The 23639-nt window shown below is 40.8% G+C and overlaps 2 protein-coding genes across 2 annotated transcripts in view; one reads left to right on the forward strand and one right to left on the reverse strand.

The window, feature by feature from the left end:
* The window catches only part of GTF2E2 (general transcription factor IIE subunit 2), a 42395-nt gene that overhangs the window by 13824 nt on the left and 4932 nt on the right, over window positions 1-23639 (reverse strand). The window contains exons 3-5 of the mRNA XM_075264838.1: window positions 8343-8434; window positions 5248-5355; window positions 839-1021 (exon numbers count right to left, since the gene is read on the reverse strand). Of these exons, the coding sequence (XP_075120939.1) occupies window positions 839-1021; window positions 5248-5355; window positions 8343-8434 (383 nt within the window). The remainder of the gene's footprint in view (window positions 1-838; window positions 1022-5247; window positions 5356-8342; window positions 8435-23639) is intronic.
* SMIM18 (small integral membrane protein 18) lies at window positions 9609-21323 on the forward strand. Its single transcript, XM_075264826.1, has 2 exons — window positions 9609-9695; window positions 20594-21323. Exon 2 carries the CDS (start codon window positions 20620-20622, stop codon window positions 20908-20910), a length of 291 nt encoding a protein of 96 aa, XP_075120927.1. The 5' UTR covers window positions 9609-9695; window positions 20594-20619; the 3' UTR covers window positions 20911-21323.

The raw sequence follows: 23639 nt of genomic DNA on the forward strand, positions 1-23639 counted from the left end.
TGGGGCATAGGCAGTTTTATATACTGCTGGAAAGCCGACAGGGCGCTGAATTCAGCCCACTGTCGGCTTTCCTGATCTGTGCCCCGGATGAAGAGCTATCGGTACCGTAGCTATTCACAGTCAGAAGGGCGTTCCTGACAGTCAGTCATGAACGTCCTTCTTCCCAGCAGCGCCTATAGAGCTGTACAGTTTGAGCTTCCTTCCCGCTCACACAGTACATTGCTGTAGGCGCTGCTGGGAAGAAGGATGTTCCTGAGGTTGAGTGTGTGGAGAAGTGAGGAGTCAAAGATGGCTATGTTTCAAACTTTACAGAGTCCAGTCACAGCTGGAAGACGTGGTCAAGGCGGTCCAAAGCGAAGGGACAGGAAATGTGGGGAGACATTGTCCGTGAATATTACTGCATTGTATTTATTGCAATGTCCCCCCCCCCCCATCTTTCAATCGTCCGCCTCAGGCTAGGTTCACTCAGGTGTGTAACATTGGACTGTGACCGAATGGTTTGTACTCTGAGTCTCTCCCAGTCAGTCTGTATATTACCTAGTCTCACACAAACTCACATGCTTACCCCTAGGAAGCCTCAAAAATCTGAGATAAAAGAAAACGTTCAATTGTATATTTGTTTTTATGTTTGCAGCAATAAGGTGCGTCATTAAAGACCTTCCCAAATAAAGCAATTAAAGTGGGTTAAATAAAACCAATAACATTTATGACCTATCCATACATGATGAATTTATGACCCTGGGAGCAGTTTGAATGGAGCTGACAAGGATGTGTACTGTCGCTTCATTCAAAGTCAATGTGGCTAATGGAAACAGCTTAGCATAAAAAGGACTGATACCTTAATAGCTTTCTGTGCATTAGGAAGTCCTTCTTCTATGTCTTCCAACAAAATTCCTCCCAGTCCTCTCTGATCATGCTTGTCCAGAAGCCTCAACAGTGCCTTTTTATCCTTTAAGTTGTACTTTGGCTTGAATGCATATTTACCGTCAATAATATCAATTTTAGGATTGTTCACTAGAGCCTACAGAGAAAACAGAATAAATATATATATATGTCTATACCATCATTCCAAAAGAATATTAAGGCTGAGGCCCCACATTGTGGAAACGCAGCTTTTTCTGTTGCAAATTGTCACGGTTTTTGAGCCAAAGCCAGGAGTGGATTCAGCAGAAGTAGAAGAACTTCTTATACAATTTTCCATTCCTTTTGTAGCCATTCTTGACAAAAAAAAAAGGTGCGTCTCTGCAACGTCGGACCGTAGCATAAGTCTATTTACAATTTCTGTCTAGTTATGCAGTGAAATATCCCCTGCCTTCATAATACTACATAAAAGCTGCCACTCGTAACTATGCCAAACAATAGATAAAGAGATCTCTAATAAACATAACAAAAGTAAAACTTATTCAGGGTGCAAATGAGTTTTCATGTTCTCCCATAATTGTCCTCCTAGGGTGACAATCGCAATAAACTACAATACAATGCTAATATAATACGTTGAAATACCAGTAAGAAAATTGTGGAATAAAAAAATTGTTTCTAAACATAAAAAACAAACATATTACTCAAGTCTCCTTAACTTCTGCATACAGGTCCCATGGCTGGAGTGTGTCAGATGAACACTGTAGCCCAGGGGTAGGGAATGTACGGCTCTCCAGATGTTGCAAAACTACAACTCCCAGCATGCATACTGGCTCTGCTGTTCTGGGAACTCCCATGGAAGTGAATGGAGCATGCTGGGAGTTGTAGTTTCACAGCAGCTGGAGAGCCGAAGGTTCCCTACCACTGCTGTAGCCAATCACAAGCCTCAGCTGTGACCACTTACCCATAGGTACGTCAGTAAGAGGGCATTCACACGGAGCAACAAGGCGCCTATTCTGGCACGATAACTCGCGTAAGAGTCAGCGCTGCAAAACAGAATCCCATTGACTTCAATGGGTTCCGTTTAACGCGTGTAACACATTAAAATCAATGGGAGGCTTTTTAACCCATTGATTTCAATGTGTTACGCGCGTTAAACGGAACCCATTTAACTCAATGGCATTCTGTTTTGCAGCGCTGATTCTTACACAAGTTTTTGTGCCAGAATCAGCGCAGTGTTACTCCGTGTGAATGCCCCCTAACAAGACATTTGTGAAGAGGTCACCACTGAAATCTTATTGGATGGATCCTGTATACAGAAGCTGCCGCTAGAGGACCAGTGAGAGAGGAGTAATGCTTTTTTTCAATATTACCCCCACCTATAAACATCCCAATAAAATGTTAGTAAAAACAGCATTATGATGCCATTAAATAAAAAAATGACACGGTGTAATCTGTCGTGTTTTGCCATATATCTGGAGTTTTCTTGACATAATTTTAAGGCCTTCTAAGAATGTTTTTTAGTTATGTTGTCCTGGTACATAAAACTATAAAATTCTAACTTTTCTGTACTTTGTTTTTCTCATAGCTGTACATAAATTAGGCGTCTTGTTATTTATGCCATATGCGTTTCTTGTATCAGCCTCCCCTAGAAAGATTTAATAAAATTTAGGAAATAAGTTACAAATTTTAGCAACTGATAAATACAACTACAATGAAGGGGGGGGGGGGGGGGGGAGTTATAGCTGTCAGAACGCAACAATAGAAAAAACTGAACAGAAATTGCTGTGTGCTGAATCGTATAATAGGTTGCATCGATCAGGGGTTAAAAGTGTTACCTGGTCAGGACAGCTCTTGGGGATGTATGTATTGCTGTCACAGCTCCAGTATAATTTACTACTTATTCATTTGATATCTTTGCTCATTCTGGGCTTAGAAGTCTACAGAAAATACAAGATAACAAGTGACTATGGTGTTCTCCCTACAGGCAGAGATAGGCGAGTGTCCACACCTGCAGACCTCTCTTTCGCTTAGCATGTTAGTTCCAACTTTTTCCCTTTTCATTTAGATGGTAAGTAATGATACATTCTAATTCTTGTCCCGGGGCTTTGCAGTCACACAAGCACTTCTTCAAAGAACAGGTTAGCAGCTCTAAACGGCGCATAGTTTATTTTGCTTGATGAAAAACATGAAAATTGTATATAATTTTGACAAAGAGATGGCATATGCTAAATAAAAGATGACTAATCTGTGAACCGACAGTAAAGCTTTGAAGAAGAGCACTGCTAAAATAATCAGAAAAGTCATGGCAAATTTGCTAACTAACTACTAAGAGTTATCAGCACTAATGCCGATATCTCAGGATTGGTTAGGGCTATGACAATGATCCTTGATTTTTTTTTTTAAAGAACAGAATTTCATATTTAAAATGACACCAAGGAATTATCATTGTTAAAATGAATCAAAGTTCATCTTCATAGCCCTAAGGGATCCTGAGATATGGGGCTCTAAACTGTCCTCCACCCTGCTGAAGAAAAGAGGTTGATGGAGCAGAACTGCAGAGAGGATGATAAATCATCATTGTCTGTGCATAACCTGCATGTGACTCTAGGGGGCGTAGCATGGACTTCTTCCATGTTATTTCCTCTCCTATCGATCAGAGAACATACTATATTTTTGTTCTCCGATTGTCACATAGAGGGATAATGTAATACCTCTCTGAGCCTAATAACAGGGGTATTCTTCTGTGATACCCCTCTGAACATAAACTGGAAGTTTTAATGGCACTATGACCCAGACATCTACCATCGTCCAAACCGCAGGACCAAAAGAGTTGTACCAAACACTTACACAACACAAACTAAGTTATTAATAAAGTTTACATCTGATCCTGTCCATACCTGATCTTTATAGTGTAAAATACGCCTCTATAGCGATATCCGTTACACGCTAAAATAGTAACAATTATCAGTAGAGATGAACGTATAACTTTTCCAATTTTTATGGGGGAATAGAAAATTCTATTCTTATATAAGCCCCTATTTAATTTAATTTGCATGCACAAAACTGATTGGCGCATTTCTGCAATTTTGGCGTTTCATTAACAGATGTACATATATATAATTATATTCTGTATGAATTCCTCACATCATGCAGTTTTCTGGAAAGTACATTTTGTTGGCAGAAAAGGATTGCTCGAGCATGCACCTTAGTGGCAATTTGAATTTTTGTGCTTGTAATCTCTTTGCTGCAAAGTTGCATGAAGGTATTATATTAAATATTAAGTTGTGGTTTCATTTCATATATGGCATGCTGTGCAATCTCAATAAAGTTAGATTTTGGTATCACAGTTACAGTGTGCAGTAAAGATTTTTAACATATTAGGGGATAACAGAAAAATACTGCTGGTCTTCTGTATCAGTGTTTGAGAGTATGAGTTATTTTTGTAGTTGATGTTTACAGTATATATAAATTGTGTGCACCATGATCTATTATTTTAGCTGCATTTTTGAGTGAATGTAAGCTTGAATAGGAGTTTTAGGAGCAAATATGTGTTTTAGTGCATTTTTTCAAAAAACTAATTGTCTGTCACAAAGTTGCATGAAGGTGGACAAGACTATTGATAACCCATTTAGACACATGTAATCTTCAGGTTGTCTACTTTCAAAAAAATACATAGTGTTTAGGGGTGCACTTGTTTTTCATGGTGTGCAATCCCTACATTTTATAAGATGCTACTTTTTTTTTTTTTATAAATCATACCATTTAAATCAAAATTGTATGAAGGTGCTTGCTCATATATATTACCAAGTGGCATACTGACAATGCTGCAGGTATCTACGTTAAGAAAATATATAGGTATGGGGGTTTAGTATGATTTTGTTAATGTTGCAATTTTTTTTAATTTTGGTTTTATTTGTCCATCTCAAAGCTGTGAACATTGCTCTGGCTACCGAACTTGTAGGAGGAGATTCGGAAGAGCCTTAGCTGGGAACTAGCTTGAGAGGCTCAACAGTAAGGGAGCGCAATCTGAAATGCACAAAAGAGGAAATTTGATTTTCAGCAGCCAGGGGCAACAGGTCAGAATCGATGTCAGCAACACAGAATGAGAACAGAAGTCTGCTACTTCCATGGACTGCAGCTGATGGGAGAATCCCCATCTTGCTGCACCATCGAGAAGCACATAAGGAGAAACAGTATGAAAAAAAGGTTCAGGACGTGGGAGTAGTGTTGTACTGTTGGTTTGTGGGTAATGATCCAGCAGCCTTCTTTCATGTTTTGAGTCTGAACCCTTAAATACACCTGCAATCTTCAGCTCAGATTTCCTATCTAGTGAAACATTCACAATTAAATAGTCTATCTAGCAAATGACCATCAGGTAATTATTACCTCTGACATAAGCCATTGCTTTTGCTTCATTCCAATATCAAGGTGTTGCGTTTCATCCAAGATTTCCTCCAAAGACAGTGGATGTGTGTCACCTCGCTGATGTCGTGTCTGAATAGAGTAGAGACAAAGAGGCAACCATCATATTTACCATTATAGCAACCTCTTAAAGTCTACAACAGTAAGAGACTAGTGCAATAGAGTAGAACACCAAAGAATCTTTGCAACTGGTCAGTTGTTCCTCATAGTTTCTATACCAAGTTCCAAATATTTTTCTCTGATTTTCCTAAATGGTTAAGAAAAATTAGTCAGTATCATGTTCAAATCTTCAACGATTAAGAGTATAAATGTAATTTTATTGGACAAACCTCACAATTATCTTTTTTCACAAATTAAAAAAAAAAAAAAAATCACAATCCACTGCTCCAAATTATTATGCACAAGAGTCTCTAGACATTTTATAGGTTGTAATAAACAGAAATTAGCCATTTGTTGAATTTGCAGCATTAAGAGGTCACATGCAAGTTACATGCAAACATAGTCTTTTCTTCGAGATCACTTTCAAAATGTTTGCATCCATTGAGTTTCTTGAGGTCAGGGGAAGATGGTGGCCACACCGTCCAGTTTCTCTCCTTTTATGCCGATAGCAGCCAATGACTCAGTAATATTCTATGCTGCATTGCCAATTCATCAAAATGATTTTGCTACGGAAGGTATGGTCCTTTCTGTACCATGGAAGAAAGTGGTCAATTAGAAACTCTACATTACTTCGAAGACATGACTCCGCCACCACCTTGCTGACGTCTTAGCCTTTTTGGGACATGGTGGTCATCCACCAGCCAGCAACTACTCCAATCATCTGGACCAACCAGGGTTGCACGGCACTCATCAGTTAACAGGATTCTTTTATAATTAGTCTTCATGAATGTCTGTGCCCACTGCAACTGTTTCTGCTTGTGAGCACTAGAGATGAGCGAACACTATTCGAAAGAGCCGTTTCGAATAGCATAGAAATGAATGGACGTAGCCGGCACGAGGGGGGTTAAGCGGCCGCTTCCATTCAATTCTATGGGAGCATGCTATTCGAAACGGCCGTTTCGAATAGTGTTTGCTCATCTCTAGTGAGCACTGTTTAGGGATGGCTAACTAGTAGGTTTATGCACAATTGAAAGCCTCTGGAAGATCTTATACCTTGAGGTTCGTGAAACTCCAGAGGAAACCTCAAATACCCGTATGCTGCTTTATAATTGTATTTTAGCAGCTGCTCTTAATCCAATGAATTTGTCTGGCAGAAACCTTTCTCATTATGCCTTTATCTGCACAAACCCATCTGTGCTCTGAATCAGCCACAGATCTCATCACAGTAAGTTGATCATGCTTAAAGAGGACCTTTCATGAGATCCGGCACAGGAAGTTTTATATACTGCTGGAAAGCTGACAGTGAGCTGAATTCAGCGCACTATCGGCTTTCCCGATCTGTGCCCGGTGTAAAGCGCTATCGGTCCCGGGACCGTAGCGCTTTAGTGTCAGAAGGGCGTTTCTGACAGTTAGCCAGGAACGTCCTTCTGCCTTGCGGCGCCTATCGCGCTGTACTGTGTGAGTGGGGAGGAACGCCCCCTCCCTCTGATCACAGTGCTCGTCCATAGACGAGCATTAGCAGGAGCAGGAGGGGGCGTTCCTCCCTGCTCCACAGTACAGCGCGATAGGCGCCGCAAGGCAGAAGGACGTTCCTGGCTAACTGTCAGAAACGCCCTTCTGACACTAAAGCGCTACGGTCCTGGGACCGATAGCGCTTTACATCGGGCACAGATCGGGAAAGCCGATAGTGCGCTGAATTCAGCGCACTGTCAGCTTTCCAGCAGTATATAAAACTTCCTGTGCCCAATCTGATGAAAGGTCCTCTTTAAGTTGCCTGAAAGATCTAATATTTTCATACCTTGTCCAAGGCATTACACTACTTGATGGTTTTTGGCACCAGAGAGATCCTTTTTCTTTCCGATGTTGCTTGAAGCCTGTGGCTTGTTTAATAATGTGGAATGTCCTTCTGAGAATACGCAGCAGAAAAAAAATGCTGTGTTTTATTGTACCAGCAAAGTGAATGATATTATGGCCAAATTCCATCCACACATTACATTTAAAAAAAAAAATAAAAATAAAAAAATAAAAAAAACACAACCCTCTGCGAAAGAGCTGCCTTTCAAAAACATATGCGTTTTGTTGAAAAACATAGCATGTCAATTTTACCTGTGGAAACACATGCATTTTTCCTAGAGATTTAATAAGGGAAGAAAACCGCAGGGAAAAACACAGCAAAAATGCTGCAGAAAAAAGTAGGTTTCCTTTACTGGGCTCATCTGGCAAACTAATTACCAAAGGTGTTTGAGATTAATTTCAGTGATCCCAAGAGCCCTGAGACATAAGACCGTCCATGATTTGGGGAAATTTTTTTTTTTTTTTTTTTTTAAATCTTTATGACACAATGATTTGCATAATAATTTGGAATGCAGGGTATTTGAATGATAATGATCATTCATCAGTTATACAACATTTACATTTCTGAAGCTGTGTAATGTGAACTGTAGGTCATTGTAACTTCCATCTCTAAGTGAAATGGTAATATTCAAGTACTGAGGTAACATAACATTGCACGTCCTTACTGGTCCTGTACATACACTGGCAGAAACTTACTGATGAATAGTGGTTACACCAAACACTGTGACAATGAGAGACAAAGTATGACCTGGAGAAACTCTTTATACATACTGTATCCATTCAATGACCTGGGTTTAGGCATCTAGTATCTGGCAATTTCATCATCTATATACGTATCAGAATGGATCAGAAGTTATCGTGATGCACAGTGTAGTACAGACTGATGTTCTCCTCCTGCCCAGCAGAGTAAGTTTCTTGAACAAATGATTTTGTCTAAACAGAAGTGACCACTCAATCTCGATATTCCAATGACAAGCAGTGTAGTCACCCAGTATTCCACACAGGAAATAATGGTTTATGTATTTTGCTTTTCCAAAATGCTTAGAAATTAAAACACAACAATTCTAACTAGCATATACAGATACAAATCATAAAAAGTAGATTACCTTCATATAGTTGACAATTTTTGCAAGAACTCCAAACTTGTAGTTGGAGGACCCAGAAAGGCTCTTGAGGTTAAATGCTCCATTGCTTCCCTCTGTTAAAGAAGTGCTAAGATTAGTCACCTGAAATACAGTCTGGGCAATGCATCATCTTGGACATCAACCATAAACTTGGAATATGCTATCATCCATGTTCTACATTTGTTTGTACATTACAGTTTATAAAAGCTTCAGTTTACGCAAGTTTCTTCTTTATTCCACTCACCAAACACAAGGAAACCAGATGTTCTAATAGAAAAGGATTTTTCGGAAATGATATAAAGAGTAAAGTACTCCAATTTACCAAGTTATTCCTTAAAACCTCCAACAAATCTCAGGGAGGTAGTGTCTGTTCATAGTTATATACATGAACAACTGAAGACACATTCAGCTCCCTAGAGGGAATTTACAGAGAGTTTGCTATAGCTCCATCTGTATCCATCATCACTTCCTACAGCCGAGATTCCTAAGGTAACCAATTTTTTAATGTTCCATTCGGGGGGGGGGGGGGAGAGAGGGGGGGTCCGCAATCGCACCCCCAAATGGAAACCCATGCACAGATGTGAACCAGGACTTAGGCATAGCCCGATCTCAGAGCATAAAAGAAAGAGGAGACATATAGGCACACTCGATGATTATGATGATGATGATGATAATAATAATAATAATTAATAAACACACACCAAGGAGGAGTTGTTGGAATGGAATGAAACTTTCCATATGTGAAGGTAATAATGATATATTTAAAGGATTACAATATTAGAGCGAAATGAAAAATATATTGAGGAAAACTGTGTAAAAGAAAGGAGGCTCCCGGATACAAGATCAGATATAGTGGGGCTCGGAGGTCCATGTGGGCACATTTGTGCATATTTTAATGGTACTAAATATAAATATATATTTATTTTACGCCATGTACAGTCCATTTAATTGATTTAGAAATATACATGCAGAACGAGTACAGATATCTAATCAGGGCTGTAATAACTTTCCATTAGCTATACAGAAATCTTGTTTTATTAACCCCTTCAGAACGCGCACACACACTATAAATGCTGGACATCAGGTCTGGCTCAGAGTATGTTAACCAGATTACAATGGAGGTCTGAGTAGTGATATAAAAGAGGCAGGCAGGCTTCCCCTGTGGGGTTGCACAGTCCTTTGGGTGGAGGGATGGGATGCTAATGAAGCCGTGTAACAGTCTGCTGGCTGCATTCTGCTCTGTCCAATGGCAGCCAAGCTCTGTGTCATCTACACTGTGCTGAGCAATCTAGACTGAGCAGCACAGCAGAGCCCGGCAGCTTCTCACACAGGAAGGTAGGTTCATATGAATTAAAACACATCTTTGCTATGGATTGTAATAGGAACAGAGTGGGAGAATATCACAGCCTCTTCTTTCCTTTGGCTGTACATAGACGGAGACATGGAATATTTAGCATGCAGGCGGATTATGGACCCTTTCTTCCTTAACATGGCTCACACCCCATTCTGTCAGCCAGTCAAAGATATGCAGGCTGTGCGAGTTCATGATACAAGCCATAGGCTCAGCTGCACACACATCCATAGCATTTGTTAAAGCTTCTCAATTACACTGACTTCATTTGTGGGCTGCGTTCAGGATGGTGATTTCTTCCACATCAAGGTGGAAGCAGTAAAATATGCCTTGTAACTAGGGTCGCTGGGTGAAATCAATCCATGACACATATTGCTTCTGCTTCACTAGCCTAGCATATGCCTGTATGACCTCTGACCTTATTTGTATTTTTGTTGGTGATCTTTTACTGTGTGGTGGAGAATCTATTTGCTATACCACTGGCAAAATATGCCACCATGATAGAAACTGGAGGTACTTGGTATATCAAGGGTGATATGTACACAACGCCAGAATTATTATTGTGCCTGTGCCCATGTACCAATATCTGGCATGTTTAAGGCATAAAAGTATGCAAAACAAGATGCAACATTTTATTAAATGAATGCACTAAAAAAGATGATGATTAGGACTTGCTCAACACTTTCCAAATGTGTCTAGACAAATAGGCGTGGCTTAATGGGAAAGGGGGCATGGTTTAGAATGTAATAATGTGGATGACATTGCGCCAAAATCTTTGGCGGAAAAATTAAACCCAAACAAAGCCTGCCTAAAATAAAAATATGACAATATAAAACCAAAATGTATAAAACATATACTTGGTGCTGCTATTTCCTTGTTCTAGAGCCCCACCTCTCTGTCCGCAAAGTAGTCGCTACGGCCTCAGCTTACACTATGCACACCATGCTTAAGAAGACTGAAACACACCATTCACCTTCCAGTGGTCTGAAGCCAATAATGTGAGTGGTATGACCATCCTGTCCATACTTTTTCCTTCAAATCTCTGTTAGGCTGAGGCCCCATGCTGCGGAAACGCAGATTTTTATCTTCCAGTTAGTTGCCTTTTTTGAACCAAAGCCTGGAGTGGATTGATCAGAAGGTAAAATTATAAGAACTTCGTATATATCTCCCATTCCTTTTGTAGCCATTGTTGGCTTTGGCTCAAAAAATCAAAAACAACAAAAGAGCAAAATCTGCAACAAAAAAAAGATGCGGAAATGTGGGCCATTAGCCTTACAGGGATTTCTGAGTACAGAAAGGCGAAGGGTGAAGGAAAGGAATGTCTCAGACTTCCAAAGCAGGATGTACATTGGGTAGTCTCAATCTGTAGCAGCCATTTTGCAGACCTTCAATCATGGCTTCAAAAAGAAAAGTCTGGGCCTAAAGCCAGCCATACACTTTATATAGGTGTAGGATGGACGCTGGTTGAGCTTACAGCCATCTTGCTAAACTCCCATACATATGCACACTCACTTGACTAGCACCCCCATACACATTAGATAGTTGGCTGAATACATCAAAATTTGTGGGTTCAGTTTTTACACATGGCCAGCTTTAGAGTATTTCACTACACACCCAGAAGATAGTATGACACAGGCTTCCTCATCTGACCCACTACCTTGTAAGAGCGGTGGTCTGTTTTAGATCATGCCTTTTTGTCAGATGGTTACTTTAATAAGCTAATAGCAATGTGTCCTGCAACTGGATCTCCTAGTGATCTATTAGAATCTTTGTATAAACCTGAAATACCAGAGGTATTTACCAGCAAGCTTTACATAGTGTTTACTTTATATAAAAAAAAAAAGGTTTCCTGATAATGCAGACTGGCAAAGTCCATCAAAACCGGAAAGACTTTTCGTAGCCACTGTATGCCTGACAATTATACTGTATTCTAAACTAGAAACTAGAACTTTAAAAAGAATGTTTCATATTAGGTTTGTGTAAAAAGTATATTTATCTTTACAGATATTGGGGAAATGTATTATTATTGGCACATTGTATACCAATCTTAATAACAAGGTTGACTGGCGCAGGGAACCGGAGCGTTATGAAGAGGCTGCGGCCTATTCATGAGTCTGTTATATATTCTGTCGTCAGAATGGAAATCTACGCCACTTGGGAAATGGTTATAATAAATCAGTCAGGCCGAGGCATCCCCACAATGTAGCAGATGAGTCCCAGATCAGGCCTTGTGGTGAATGTTTGACGCAAGAAACACGCGACTATCATCCCTTTACAACAGAATGATGAAATCTCCCCTATAAATAAGGTACTGTCTTAAGATGAGCGAGTAGTAGTCAATCGAATACCTCCCTGCCATAGGTATGCGTGTAAGCGGCAGAACACCAAGGAGTTAAACACATTGAATATTTGATGCGTTTAATTCCTTGGTGTTTGGCCGCTTACACGCATACCTATGGCGTGGAGATATTCGATCGAATACTACTCGCTCATCTCTAGTATTGTCTTATTTTTAAGTTGCAGATATTTTTGTTCATAAACCTTCCATTGGGACAGCCATGTTAGATGCAGCTGTATCACTTGTTATGGACATTACAGCAAGGTGTACTCACTCTATGTCAGAGATGAATGGGAGTTAATTGTAGTCTCCAGATAGTGATGGTACACAACCTCCCCCCCCCCCCCCTCCACACACACACACTTCCCCAGAGACCAGCAATGATACTTAAAAGCCTATTTCTGTAGTATTGCTATCCTATCCAAACAAATGGCAGGAAAAGGGAGGGGGGGGGGGGTGCATCAACTAACTCATTTGAGTATCCTAACACTGAGGGTTTCTTGATAACGGGATTGCACAGAACTAAAGCACAGTGCTCTCAAAATCCAACATAACAGCTTTATCCTCTAGAGGCACAATGGAAATAACTCTGCATTATAGCTGTCTAATGGAGTGACATGGAAGAGTCTGAGGAGATAATGATATACTATAATGCATGGAAACAATTCTCATCTATTCATTGCTGCTTAAAACTGACAAAACAAACATAATGTCTCAATGGTGATATACACGTTTACACAATACCCGATACATTTACAATAGAGGAACAATACAAATCGCAGAATCTGTATTCAATCAGTACAAAAGGCAAGAAGAATAGGAACATTACTAGCAGGGGCGTAATTGCATCGGGCCCCGGAGTCTCAGGGGGCCCATAAGCACTGGCATCAGTATTGAGATTGCAGCTTCCATCTGGCCCATAAGCTAAGGAGACCCACATGTTACCCTAACCACACTAAGGTGGATTAAACTCCTTAGCACCCGTAACCATCACTATCCAGAATTTGATGTAGGGATGGGGTAGGGGCCTGGGACAAAAGATTTCATCGGAGCCCACAAGACTTTAGTTACACCACTGAATACTAGATATTAGGGCAAGGGCCACAAAGGGCAGCAAAGCAGCTCAAAACGGTAGCTGGAAGCGGCAGCTGTGATTTTTAACAGGTCTGAGGGACAAACCACCGACTCAGACTCCTTCACAAAAGGCTGACAGCTACAGTCAGTCAGAAGCTGTAAAGTGGTTTATTAAAAAGTTAGTCATTGAATTCCTATGAAAGTAAATATAATACAACAATCTATACATCTCATCATACAATATTAATAATTGTATAATTAAAAATAATCATTGTATTTTCAAGTAACTATTTTCTGACTCCAACTCCACAGTCCTGATTTTTAATGTGATTTGGCAACAAATAGTAATAACAAATAGTAATGGTTGTGTCAGCACAACCTTCTATAGCCCTAACCATGTCCCCCAACAACAAATCTATAAGATTGCTAGGGATCAACCACAAGAATGGCAATCCATTCCATGTGAACAAGGTCAACATTGTGTGTGCATGGCCACTGTTCCGTTCATTTCTATGGGACTACCAGAACAGTAATCTCTTGCAGCTGTACAGAACTGAATGGCACAGTTGCCACACATTTCCACCACTGCTGCATCAACATACGGCAACAGCTGTAGGACCCCTAAAATCAAACATGTATTAGATGTATTTTGTGGGAAAGTAGTACTAGGCAGTTGGACTGCAACACACTTGGTCCCTTTGTTCTTGGTTTTCCAAGCAGTCACCAGAGGTGTGTGGCAGCAGCTTTCTCCTCTCTCCCTATTCAGTACACATGCACACTCAGCCATGCATTCATGTAGATTGGGAGTGGGGAGGGGGCAAAGAAGTAGCTGCTGCCCATACAAGTGTTTGGCTAGAGCTACAACTCCTCAGCCAGTTGTGTACTTTTTATTTATTCTTCCTTTCTAAAGATAGTTGTGATATCAAAGCTTTGATCCAAACCCATAAAATAACTCTCAAATGTCTGTTCCACCTGCACTCGCAACACATGCGGTCTCACACTGAGGGACAGAGAAACTTCAGCAACACCCACGCTCCCAACTCTCCATTCTATCACTTACTAAGACTCATTTTTAGAGCCAAAGATTATTTCTTCACATTTACAGAGTATGCAAGCAGGAAAGAGGGGGGGGATTATTGGGTTTATACTGCTCAAGAAACTTAGCACCTATCCAAAGGGCAGCGGCTACGTGTGAAAGTGCTGGGGATCCCACCGTTGGGACACTCCGCTATCAGCAGAACAGGGGGCCAAAAGTTCCTTTGTGGAGTCCATGTAACTAAGCATTTGAGAAACAAGAGCTTCATTCACTGAAAAGGGGATGCGTCCTAAGGGTCTTTGTGGCATAACCCTTTTAATGGAACTTATTACAACACTTAATAAATGTACTGAGATCATAATAAATTATTAATAAGGATAGGAGTTTTCTAGGTCCCAAATATTGATTGCTTATCGTTAGAATAAGTCATCAATATCGGATTGGTGGAGGATCAACTCCCAGCAACCCCATGGTCGGCTGCATAGCTCCAACTCATTCCCTTGCACTGGATGTGGCAGCAATAAGGTGCAACACAGTTCCTGCAAAATGTACAGCACTGTGCCTGGTAAACAATGAAGAGTCTGCAAAGTTCAGCCAGGCACAGCGATCCCCTCAAACAACTTACTGGTGGGGCTGATGGGAGTCAGATACCCACTGTCTGACGGTCAATTCTAAGGATAGGTCCAATCAATTTAAAGGGATTCTACCATTAAAACTCTTTTTTTCTCATTCACACGTCGGAATAGCCTTAAGAATGGCTACTGTTCTCCTACCTTAAGAAGTCGTCTCCGCCCCGCCATTCGGTTAAAATCCCAGTTTTTGTCGGTATGCAAAAGAGAACCCTCTCCAGCGACGCCTCCATCTTCTTCAGCAACCGCCTCTTCACTCATCTTTTTCTGGCTGGGGTCATACTTCAATGCCTGTGCAGTCGGCTCTGCCATCGGGCGGCCATATTTTTGTGGCCGCTTATGCGAGCATGCGCAGTACACTCTAGTTCATAGAACATTGCCGGAGAGGGTTCACTGGGGGTGGGCCTCAGCACTCAAACAGCACTGGGGGCATCCCCAATGCTGCGAGAGAACTCATTCACATACCAACAAAAACCAGGATTTTAACCGAACGGCGGGGCGGAGACAACTTCTAAAGGTAGGGGAAGAATAACCTCTTAGCGCTATTCCGACGTGTGAACGAGAAAAAAAAAAAAAAAAAAGTTTTAATGGTAGAATCCCTTTAATAATGCCATCAAATATACAGGTACGGTCATGGAAAAATCTGATTCCTAAGAGTGTTATTTTACTAAACCAGCATAAATGCTTTTATGTTGCAATTTCTAAATATATATATCTGTATTATATATGTGAAAATAAGAGAGAAAACGAACCCCAATAATGGTAAGCGTTTTCATACTTCATATGCAACCCATATTGGAACTACACCACAAAATATAAGACACTAGCTGGTACCCGCGACTTCATCTGCGGTGATTGTAGAAGTGGGTATATACAGGCGTGGGTAAGGTTTTCGTAGTGTGTATAAGGGATGGGATATGAAATGTAAGTTTGTATCTTGTTTTTGCTGTAATTCTGAGAATACGTGAGACTTTTGTGTTGAAGTTACTTTGTATTAGAGCCGCTATATATACGGTGTTGTGAGAAACTGTACATAGTGACTTTGGGACAGAGGTATTTGAAGTTAACCCTTTCCCGCCGATGGCATTTTTTGATTTTCGTTTTTGACTCCCCTCCTTCTAAACCCCATAACTTTTTTATTTCTCCGCTCCCAGAGCCATATGAGGTCTTAATTTTTGCGGGACAAATTTTTCTTCATGATGCCGCCATTAATTATTCTATATAATGTACTGGGAAGCTGGGAAAAATTCAAAATGGGGTGGATTTCAAGAAAAAATGCATTTCTGCGACTTTCTTACGGGCTTTGGTTTTACGGCGTTCACTGTGCAACCAAAATGACCTGTCCCCTGTATTCTGTGTTTCGCTACGATTCCGGGGATACCAAATTTATATGGTTTTAGTTACATTTTGACCCCTTAAAAACAAATCCAAAACTGTTAAAATTTTTTTTGAAAAGTCGCCATATTCCGACAGCCATAACTTTTTTATACGTGCATGTACGGGGATGTATATGGCGTCCTTTTTTGCGGGACTGGGTGTACTTTGTAGTTCTACCATCTTCAGGAAATGTTATTGCTTTGATCACTTTTTATTCAAATTTTTATCAGAATCAAAACAGTGAAAAAAACGGCGGTTTGGCACTTTTGACCATTTTTCCCGCTACGGCGTTTACCGAACAGGAAAAATATTTGTATAGCTTTGTAGAGCCGGCGATTTTGGACGCGGGGATACCTAACATGTATGTGTTTCACAGTTTTTAACTACTTTTATATGTGTTCTAGGGAAAGGGGGGTGATTTGAATTTTTAATCCTTTTTTTTGTTTTTAATATTTTTTTAAAACTTTTTTTTTTTGCATTCATTAGACCGCCTAGGGGTATTGACATGGGTGGGCGGTGTCGCGGATTGTCATAGCGGTGGGGGTTGGCAAACATGGCTGCTCCGGAGCGTTAAAGAGAACCTCCTGGAGTATCGTTAAGGTGAGGGGCAAAGTGGTAAAGTACATGTATATGTGATTGTATGGGGTTAGGGGCGAGGCTGTAGAGGGCAATATGAATTTTGTGGCTTGCTATGGTCCAAAGTGTGTGAGATTGCAGAGATGGTGATGTGAGTTTGGGGTTTGTGGGGGTCCCGGGAAAAACGTATGTGCGCTATTGTGACGAAAAGTAGCCTATTGCGCAATGGGTGTATTAACTATGTTTGTGGAAAATTTCAGCCAAATCGGTCAAGCGGGTTTTGCGTGATTGACTAACAAACATCCGAACACACAAACCCACAAACATCCAAACTCACAAACTTTCACATTTATAATATTAATAGGATTACATACAAAATGCCAATAATGACTATGACAGAGCAAGCAGTGCAAGGCTCAAAGCACCATAGAATATGCAACAGGGAATATAATGAGGTACTGCCTGGGGTATAGAGAAACCACGAAAGAAGACGGGCTTTACCAATAAATTATTAAAGGCTGGCAGGCAATATCAGAGGATACCATTACACTGCAATGTACTTTCTTCACTTGGCGGTTGCTGCTTAGGACAAAGGCCTTTATTAGCACAAATAAATGACAGGCTACTCTATTCCCCAAAATGACTTACAAATCCACTGCTTGCGGCAACAGCCACAATTAATGAGAGCGAGCAGGAAAGTACCAAGCACGTAACGCATGTCTAGACTTTGTGAAACATTTCAAGGCCCAATAATTATACACTGTCTAGTGCAAAAATAAAGCCATTACTTCCTATTCTAAATGACACTATGCAGACAGAGGCTGGAGGGAGCTCTCTGGAACATAAATGTAGCGCCCACCAAATCCAGAATCACTGAATATTACTAAATTAGTATTTGTTGCCCGATATGCAAATAGATAAAAGGTTTAGCTCATATTAGATAAATGGAGGATGACACAAGGCCAATACAGACTGGTTTTAGTCTTCAAAATTGGCAACACAAGTATTTTTTTATTTTTTTCTTCTCCTTTCACTATGTCATTCTGAGCAAATTGTACTGTGTATAACATCTATATATTTAGTAATTTGGACTCCTGTAGAAGGGAAATATGGAAGTTAGCATATTAGTGTTGTGCAGACCCCAAGCAGTTTTATACTATGAGTGTACCAGTAGAGAAGCTGGCATACACCCAAGTGTAAATATAGGATGCCAATTGGTTGTTACATTAACAGAACAGATTTATTTTTTCAGACCTGATGGTTCTTTTGTTGACAATGGACCCATGCCAAACTGATGTAGTTCTCTCTTAATAGGACCAATATGCTCAGAAAATATTTGATATATTGCGTGTTAACTCATAGGACGCATGAAATCAAATTGTAAAGATAAAAACATTCCTTAAAATATTTCACCAGAATAGCCATTTTTGGCTTTGGAATCAGCCATTTTTAAAGAAGGAAATCCATGAAGTCGGCAAATGTCATAAAAAAATAAAAATCTATTAATATTTTAGTTACTCCAAAGGTGGATAGAGCTTGGTTATACTTCTACTATTTGCTTATAACAGAAACTATGGCGGGTTCAGCCAGTTATGTCATATGAAGGCTATCGCTAGCACTCAAGAGATCCCACTAACCTTTAATGGGGTCCACCATATAGCCTTTCCTTAACCCTAGAACGCGTACCCATAGAAATCTACATATTCACGCACCAGGGGCCTTTTAGACCTGTACTAGGTTTACATGTGATACTCAGTCTTTTTGTCTGTATTGTTGCTGGGGAAGAACTTTTATGACTCTGCTATTGCTGGGAAGAGTGTGGGAGGGAGGTAGGGAGGAGCAAGCCTCCCCCCCACACACACACACACTCTTCCCAGCAATAGCAGAGTCATAAAAGTTCTTCCCCAGCAACAATACAGACAAAAAGACTGAGTATCACATGTAAACCTAGTACAGGCCTAAAAGGCCCCTGGTGCGTGAATATGGGGTAGTCCCAAAAAAAGGTTGTTATACCGAAATGCCTGTAACATAAAAAATATATGAACAACTGGAAATTACTAACAACTATATACCTGAGGAATACCTAGAGTTTCAAAATTCAAACTAAAGTACTTTTACAGAAAATAGAAAACAAGTAACCTGGCAGGCCTGCGTTCTAGGGTTAAAGGGGCTCTACCATTGGGAATAGTCATTTTTAGTTAATCACATACTTGCATAGCCTTTAGAAAGGCTATTCCACACCTACCTTTAGTATGTAGATTGCCTCAGTGGTTTCTGAATAAGTCTGTTTTTTTATTCATATGCTAATGAGCTTCCAGCCAGCACAGGAAGTTCCCAGCAGCACTCGTCTCTGCTATTATCTCCTATGTGTGAGTGCAAACAGGAAGCTGAGTCAGCAGCAGCCTGTGCTGTATACACCCATAGGAAACAATAGCAAAGAGGGTCTAATTAGCATATGAATAAAAACGGACTTATTCAGAAACCACTGAGGCAATCTACATACTATAGGTAGGTGTGGAATAGACTTTCTAAAGGCCATGCAAGGATGTGATTAGTTAAAAATGACTAAATGCTACTGTGTATATAATAAAAATTATACAATTTTTTTGTTATACTTTCTGCATTAATTCCTCACAGTTTTCTAGATCTCTGCCTGCTGTCATTCATTCTGCTTACTACCAGTGGAAAAAAAAAATAAATCAGTCCATGGTCATGTGACGGACACACAGGTGTACTGCTTGTTACCAGGCAGATGTCCGATTACTGTGTTGTGATTGCTGTGCATCTGTGTGCTCAACACATTACCATGGACTGATTTATATCCACTGGATGTAAGCAAAATGAATGAAGAGATCTGAACAAGCAGAGATCTAGATAACTGAGGTATTGATACAGAAAGTATATTGGAATATTGTACAATGATTTATTACACAAACAATAAGTTTTGTCTGTCAATATTGAACTGAAAGTGGCCAACCCCTTTAAATACTTTCAAGGCATGTGTAACTAACGTGGGAGTTGTAGTATAAATGGACATGCAGTTTACACTGAGCTGAATATAGGCACTAGGTTCATATACAGTTCTCCCCCGTAGCCAACTCCACCAACACTGAAGCTCTGTCCAGCCCATAAAAATGGCAAGGTAACAAGCTAAAATAATTCTCACCATTCAGAAACTCACTGCCACTTCCCGATTCCTCTGCCAGCCTCACCTATTGTGGCCCCCAGCAACGACATTTCATTCACCACCGCAACTTTGACCTCAGTGGATACTGCAGCAAAAGTGTCCTCAGCAGGTCCTGCTTGCAGTCACCGATAGATAAAAGATCATACTGAAATGTCATCACTGGAGGTTGGAAGGGAGGCAAGAAAATAGGGAAGGTGTAGAAAGGTAAATAAGACTAATTTATAGGTCAGATAAGCCATGTGACAACCCAAGTTTATAAAAACTAAAGAAACCCTGACTAAATACTTTTCTTCCCTCTTAATCATACCTGAAAATATAGACTGGCTCATTTCTAAAAGCAGCTGACCTCAGATTATAAAATGGCCACTTTCCAGTTTCCACTGGGTTAAGGATGTGTAAAAACAAATATATAAAATGAAAGCTCTTTGTAAATGGTGGTATTACAGAATTGCAAAGTAAAGACCAATGACAGACCAAATGTCTTTGAGACACCTACCTAGTGAATACTGGTCTTCTAGGAAAAACCCGAAAACACAAACAGGCTAATGTACATAGAGTTTAAGTGATAATCTGTCCAAAAGTAATGTGGTTTAGACACAAGTATTCTGAAGAGCTTCTTTTTGTACTTGTATGGTAGTAAATACTGGTATTGCCATTTCTTCCAGTTACTATCTGAAGAGTGCCTACCAAGATGTCATCTCCTGGCTCCTGGAAAAACGAGACTGCCCTGATCCAGCAGCAAGTTGGATTCCAGGTTCAGAAGATCTACCCATTCCATGATGGCTGGAACACAGCATGTTTTGTAATCCTGGTGCTCTTTATCCTAACTGTACTATCTCTGGTCCTGCTGGCATTCCTTTATGAAATGCTGGACTGCTGCTGTTGTGCCAAACACAAGACAGTCAAAGATCTAGAGAACGAACCAAACCCAGTCAGAGCTCTCATGAGCAGCATGAAGAAGCGAAAAACTGAAGTTGTGTAGCACTGGCACCTGGCAGACGATGGCCCTTTATTTGCTTCAGAGGACAATTTGTGAGCAGATGTCATTTCTTTCTTCTGCTTATGGCAGCACACACTTCTCTGTGGGTCACCCACAATCTAGTCCACTCTTTCCTGTGAATTGTTTAGATCCCCTTACAAGTTGTTTTATCATAGACTCTTCCTAGTTTTGTTGCAGGCTACACAGTCATAGTGTAACATGACACACTGGTTTGGCAGCAGAATATAAAATGGTGTGACTTGTTTTTGGGATTTGGTTGGAAAATACATGGACATAAAATTTGTATTAAAATATATATGATTTGTCACAGTATTAATCCATGCGCCATAATAAAGTCAATACAGCTATAATATAACATCTGTACAAGGGTACTTGTGCTACATAGGAAACTCTCTCATAGCTCATATTAACTAATGTACCTTAAAAGAGGTTTTCCAGGCAAAAAGTCATTTTGCAAAAAAAAGGTCTGCTAGTGCTATTAATGGGTTAATAAATGCCACCAAATACATTTAGCAGTGTTTTGAGTGATTTCTGGAGTTCTCAGTGAGCTCACTGCATCCTCTGCATTTGTTTACATCCATAACTACTTCTTCTGTGTTTCCTACAAGTTTCAGGAAGCCTCACTTGTCCTCCCTCTCTGAGGGCGGATTCACATCTGTGCTCCGGCCTCCACTTTCAGGTTTCCATCTTCTGCCGACAGGAGACGGAAACCTGGCAGACAATGTCCGGCCGTGAGCACCGGTGAGCGCTTTGTGGTCTCCACGGCGAAACAGTTTGTTTTTTTTTTAACTGGACACAAAGTCCTGCATGTCCAACTTTGTATCCAGTTAAAAAAAAAAAAAAAAAAAAACGGTTTTGCCGCGGAGACCACAAAACGCTCACCGGCGCTCACGGCCGGACACTTTTCAAACCCATTCATTTGAATGGGTTTGCAAAGTGACAGCCGGTTTCCATCTCCTGTCCAGTTTCTCGGGCAGGAAACGGAAACCTGAAAGCGGAGACCGGGGCACAGATGTGAACCCGCCCTCACTGACTAACCCCCGCCTTTCTCACACACTCCCCCTCCCTGTTTCCTTAGCTAGTCCACCCACTACACCCTCAGCAGCCATCATTAGAATACTAGATATCCATCACCACACTTCCCTCTCACACTCACGATCCCTCTGCCGGCCCACTGCTCCACCAGCAGCTATCTTTGTGACAATAGCTCACTATCGCTCGCTGCGCGTGCATTGCTGATGACACATCCTGACAGGAAACTGCAGGAAGGAAAGGTAAGTATGCCGGGTGAGGTATAGTGAGGGGAGGGGACAAGAACTGAAAGGACGGGAGGGGAGGGTTAGGGACAGGAAGAGTGTAGGGAGAGGTGAAGTGAGGGGACAAAAAGCTGTGGACAGGAGGAGTATAGTGAGGGGAGGGGACAGTAGGAGTGTGGTGAGGGGAAGGGATGGGACGGGAAGGGATGGGACGGGAAGTGAGGGGACGGGAGGAGAAACAGCGGGGATATAGTATGCGACCCTCATCTGCATAAGCGGCAAGACAGACTCACTGGATACCATGAAGATGTGCCCGGGGCAGTCACGTGAACACCCCAGAGATCTTGGTAAATATTCACCTCTGATAATAAAAGTAATTTATAAAGTAGATAGGGGGGGGGGGTTTATTTTAAATTGCTGATTACTTGATCACTGAATGATTTGTGTAACCACTTTACATTTTAGCCTATTCCTGTCATCTTGCTGCCCTGAATCTGCCTTGTCTTTTCAATGGGAGGCAGACATTGCTGCAGGACGCAAAAATAAACAAACAAAAGAAACAAAAAAAAAAAACAACAAACAAACAGTGCCCTGCTCGATCTTGCCGCGGATTCCGCAACTCGAGACTCTCTGCTGATTAGACCCATTCATCTGGGCCTAATCAGCAGCGGAAAGCCACGATAGAATTCCAATGCAGGGAGATCGGCATCCTGTTGCAGTTATCCTGCGGCCGAGTACAACAGCGGGAAACGAAGAGCCTGGTTTTCCATGGAGGATCAAACACTACAGACCACAGCAGCCATCCAACTTTTTTTGTAGTGGTTCAGCAACTCCAAAAACTTTCACACATGTATCAAAAATTAAATAACCGAAACATTATGAACCAAGGGTAAATTTGTAAGAGTAGTAAGACATGCAACCAACTCTGGTGGCACAATAATATGTCCAATTATTGGCAATACCTAGAAATTATGAGAATATCTCTTTCCACTAGAAAATAAGGAGACCGTCGCATGTTATCACACTTAATCCAATGTGATCAGTATCAGTTTAAGGGATACACGCGAACACATTGGAAATGACCAGGAACACATTTTTCTTTTTCTTTTAAAGGTCTGAAGAACACAATGTGTGATAATGCTGCTTTAATAGGGCGTTTTCCGGGCAATTTTTTTTTTTTTTTTTTAAAAAGGTCTGATAGTACTATTAAAGGGTTAATAAGTGCACAGAAATACCTTTTGCAGTGTTTTGAATGGTTTCTGAGCTTCTCTGGGAGATTGTGTTGTCCTGTGCATATGTTTACATGGGTAGCTTCCTGCTCTCTTATCTTACAACTACCATGATGCATTGCTCTTCACTCATATCCCCCTCACACTTCCTCTTTCACACCCCCTCCCTGTTTACCTAGCTAACCCCGGAAAGTCACCCAAAAATAAGAAAATGTGCCTGGGGCAG

Source organism: Leptodactylus fuscus, chromosome 1, assembly GCF_031893055.1.
Source record: "Leptodactylus fuscus isolate aLepFus1 chromosome 1, aLepFus1.hap2, whole genome shotgun sequence".
In the NCBI taxonomy this organism is placed as follows: domain Eukaryota; kingdom Metazoa; phylum Chordata; class Amphibia; order Anura; family Leptodactylidae; genus Leptodactylus; species Leptodactylus fuscus.

Coding starts and splice junctions, on each gene's coding strand:
- SMIM18 (XM_075264826.1), top strand. CDS start 20,620: ATGTCATCTCCTGGCTCCTGGAAAAACGAGACTGCCCTGATCCAGCAG.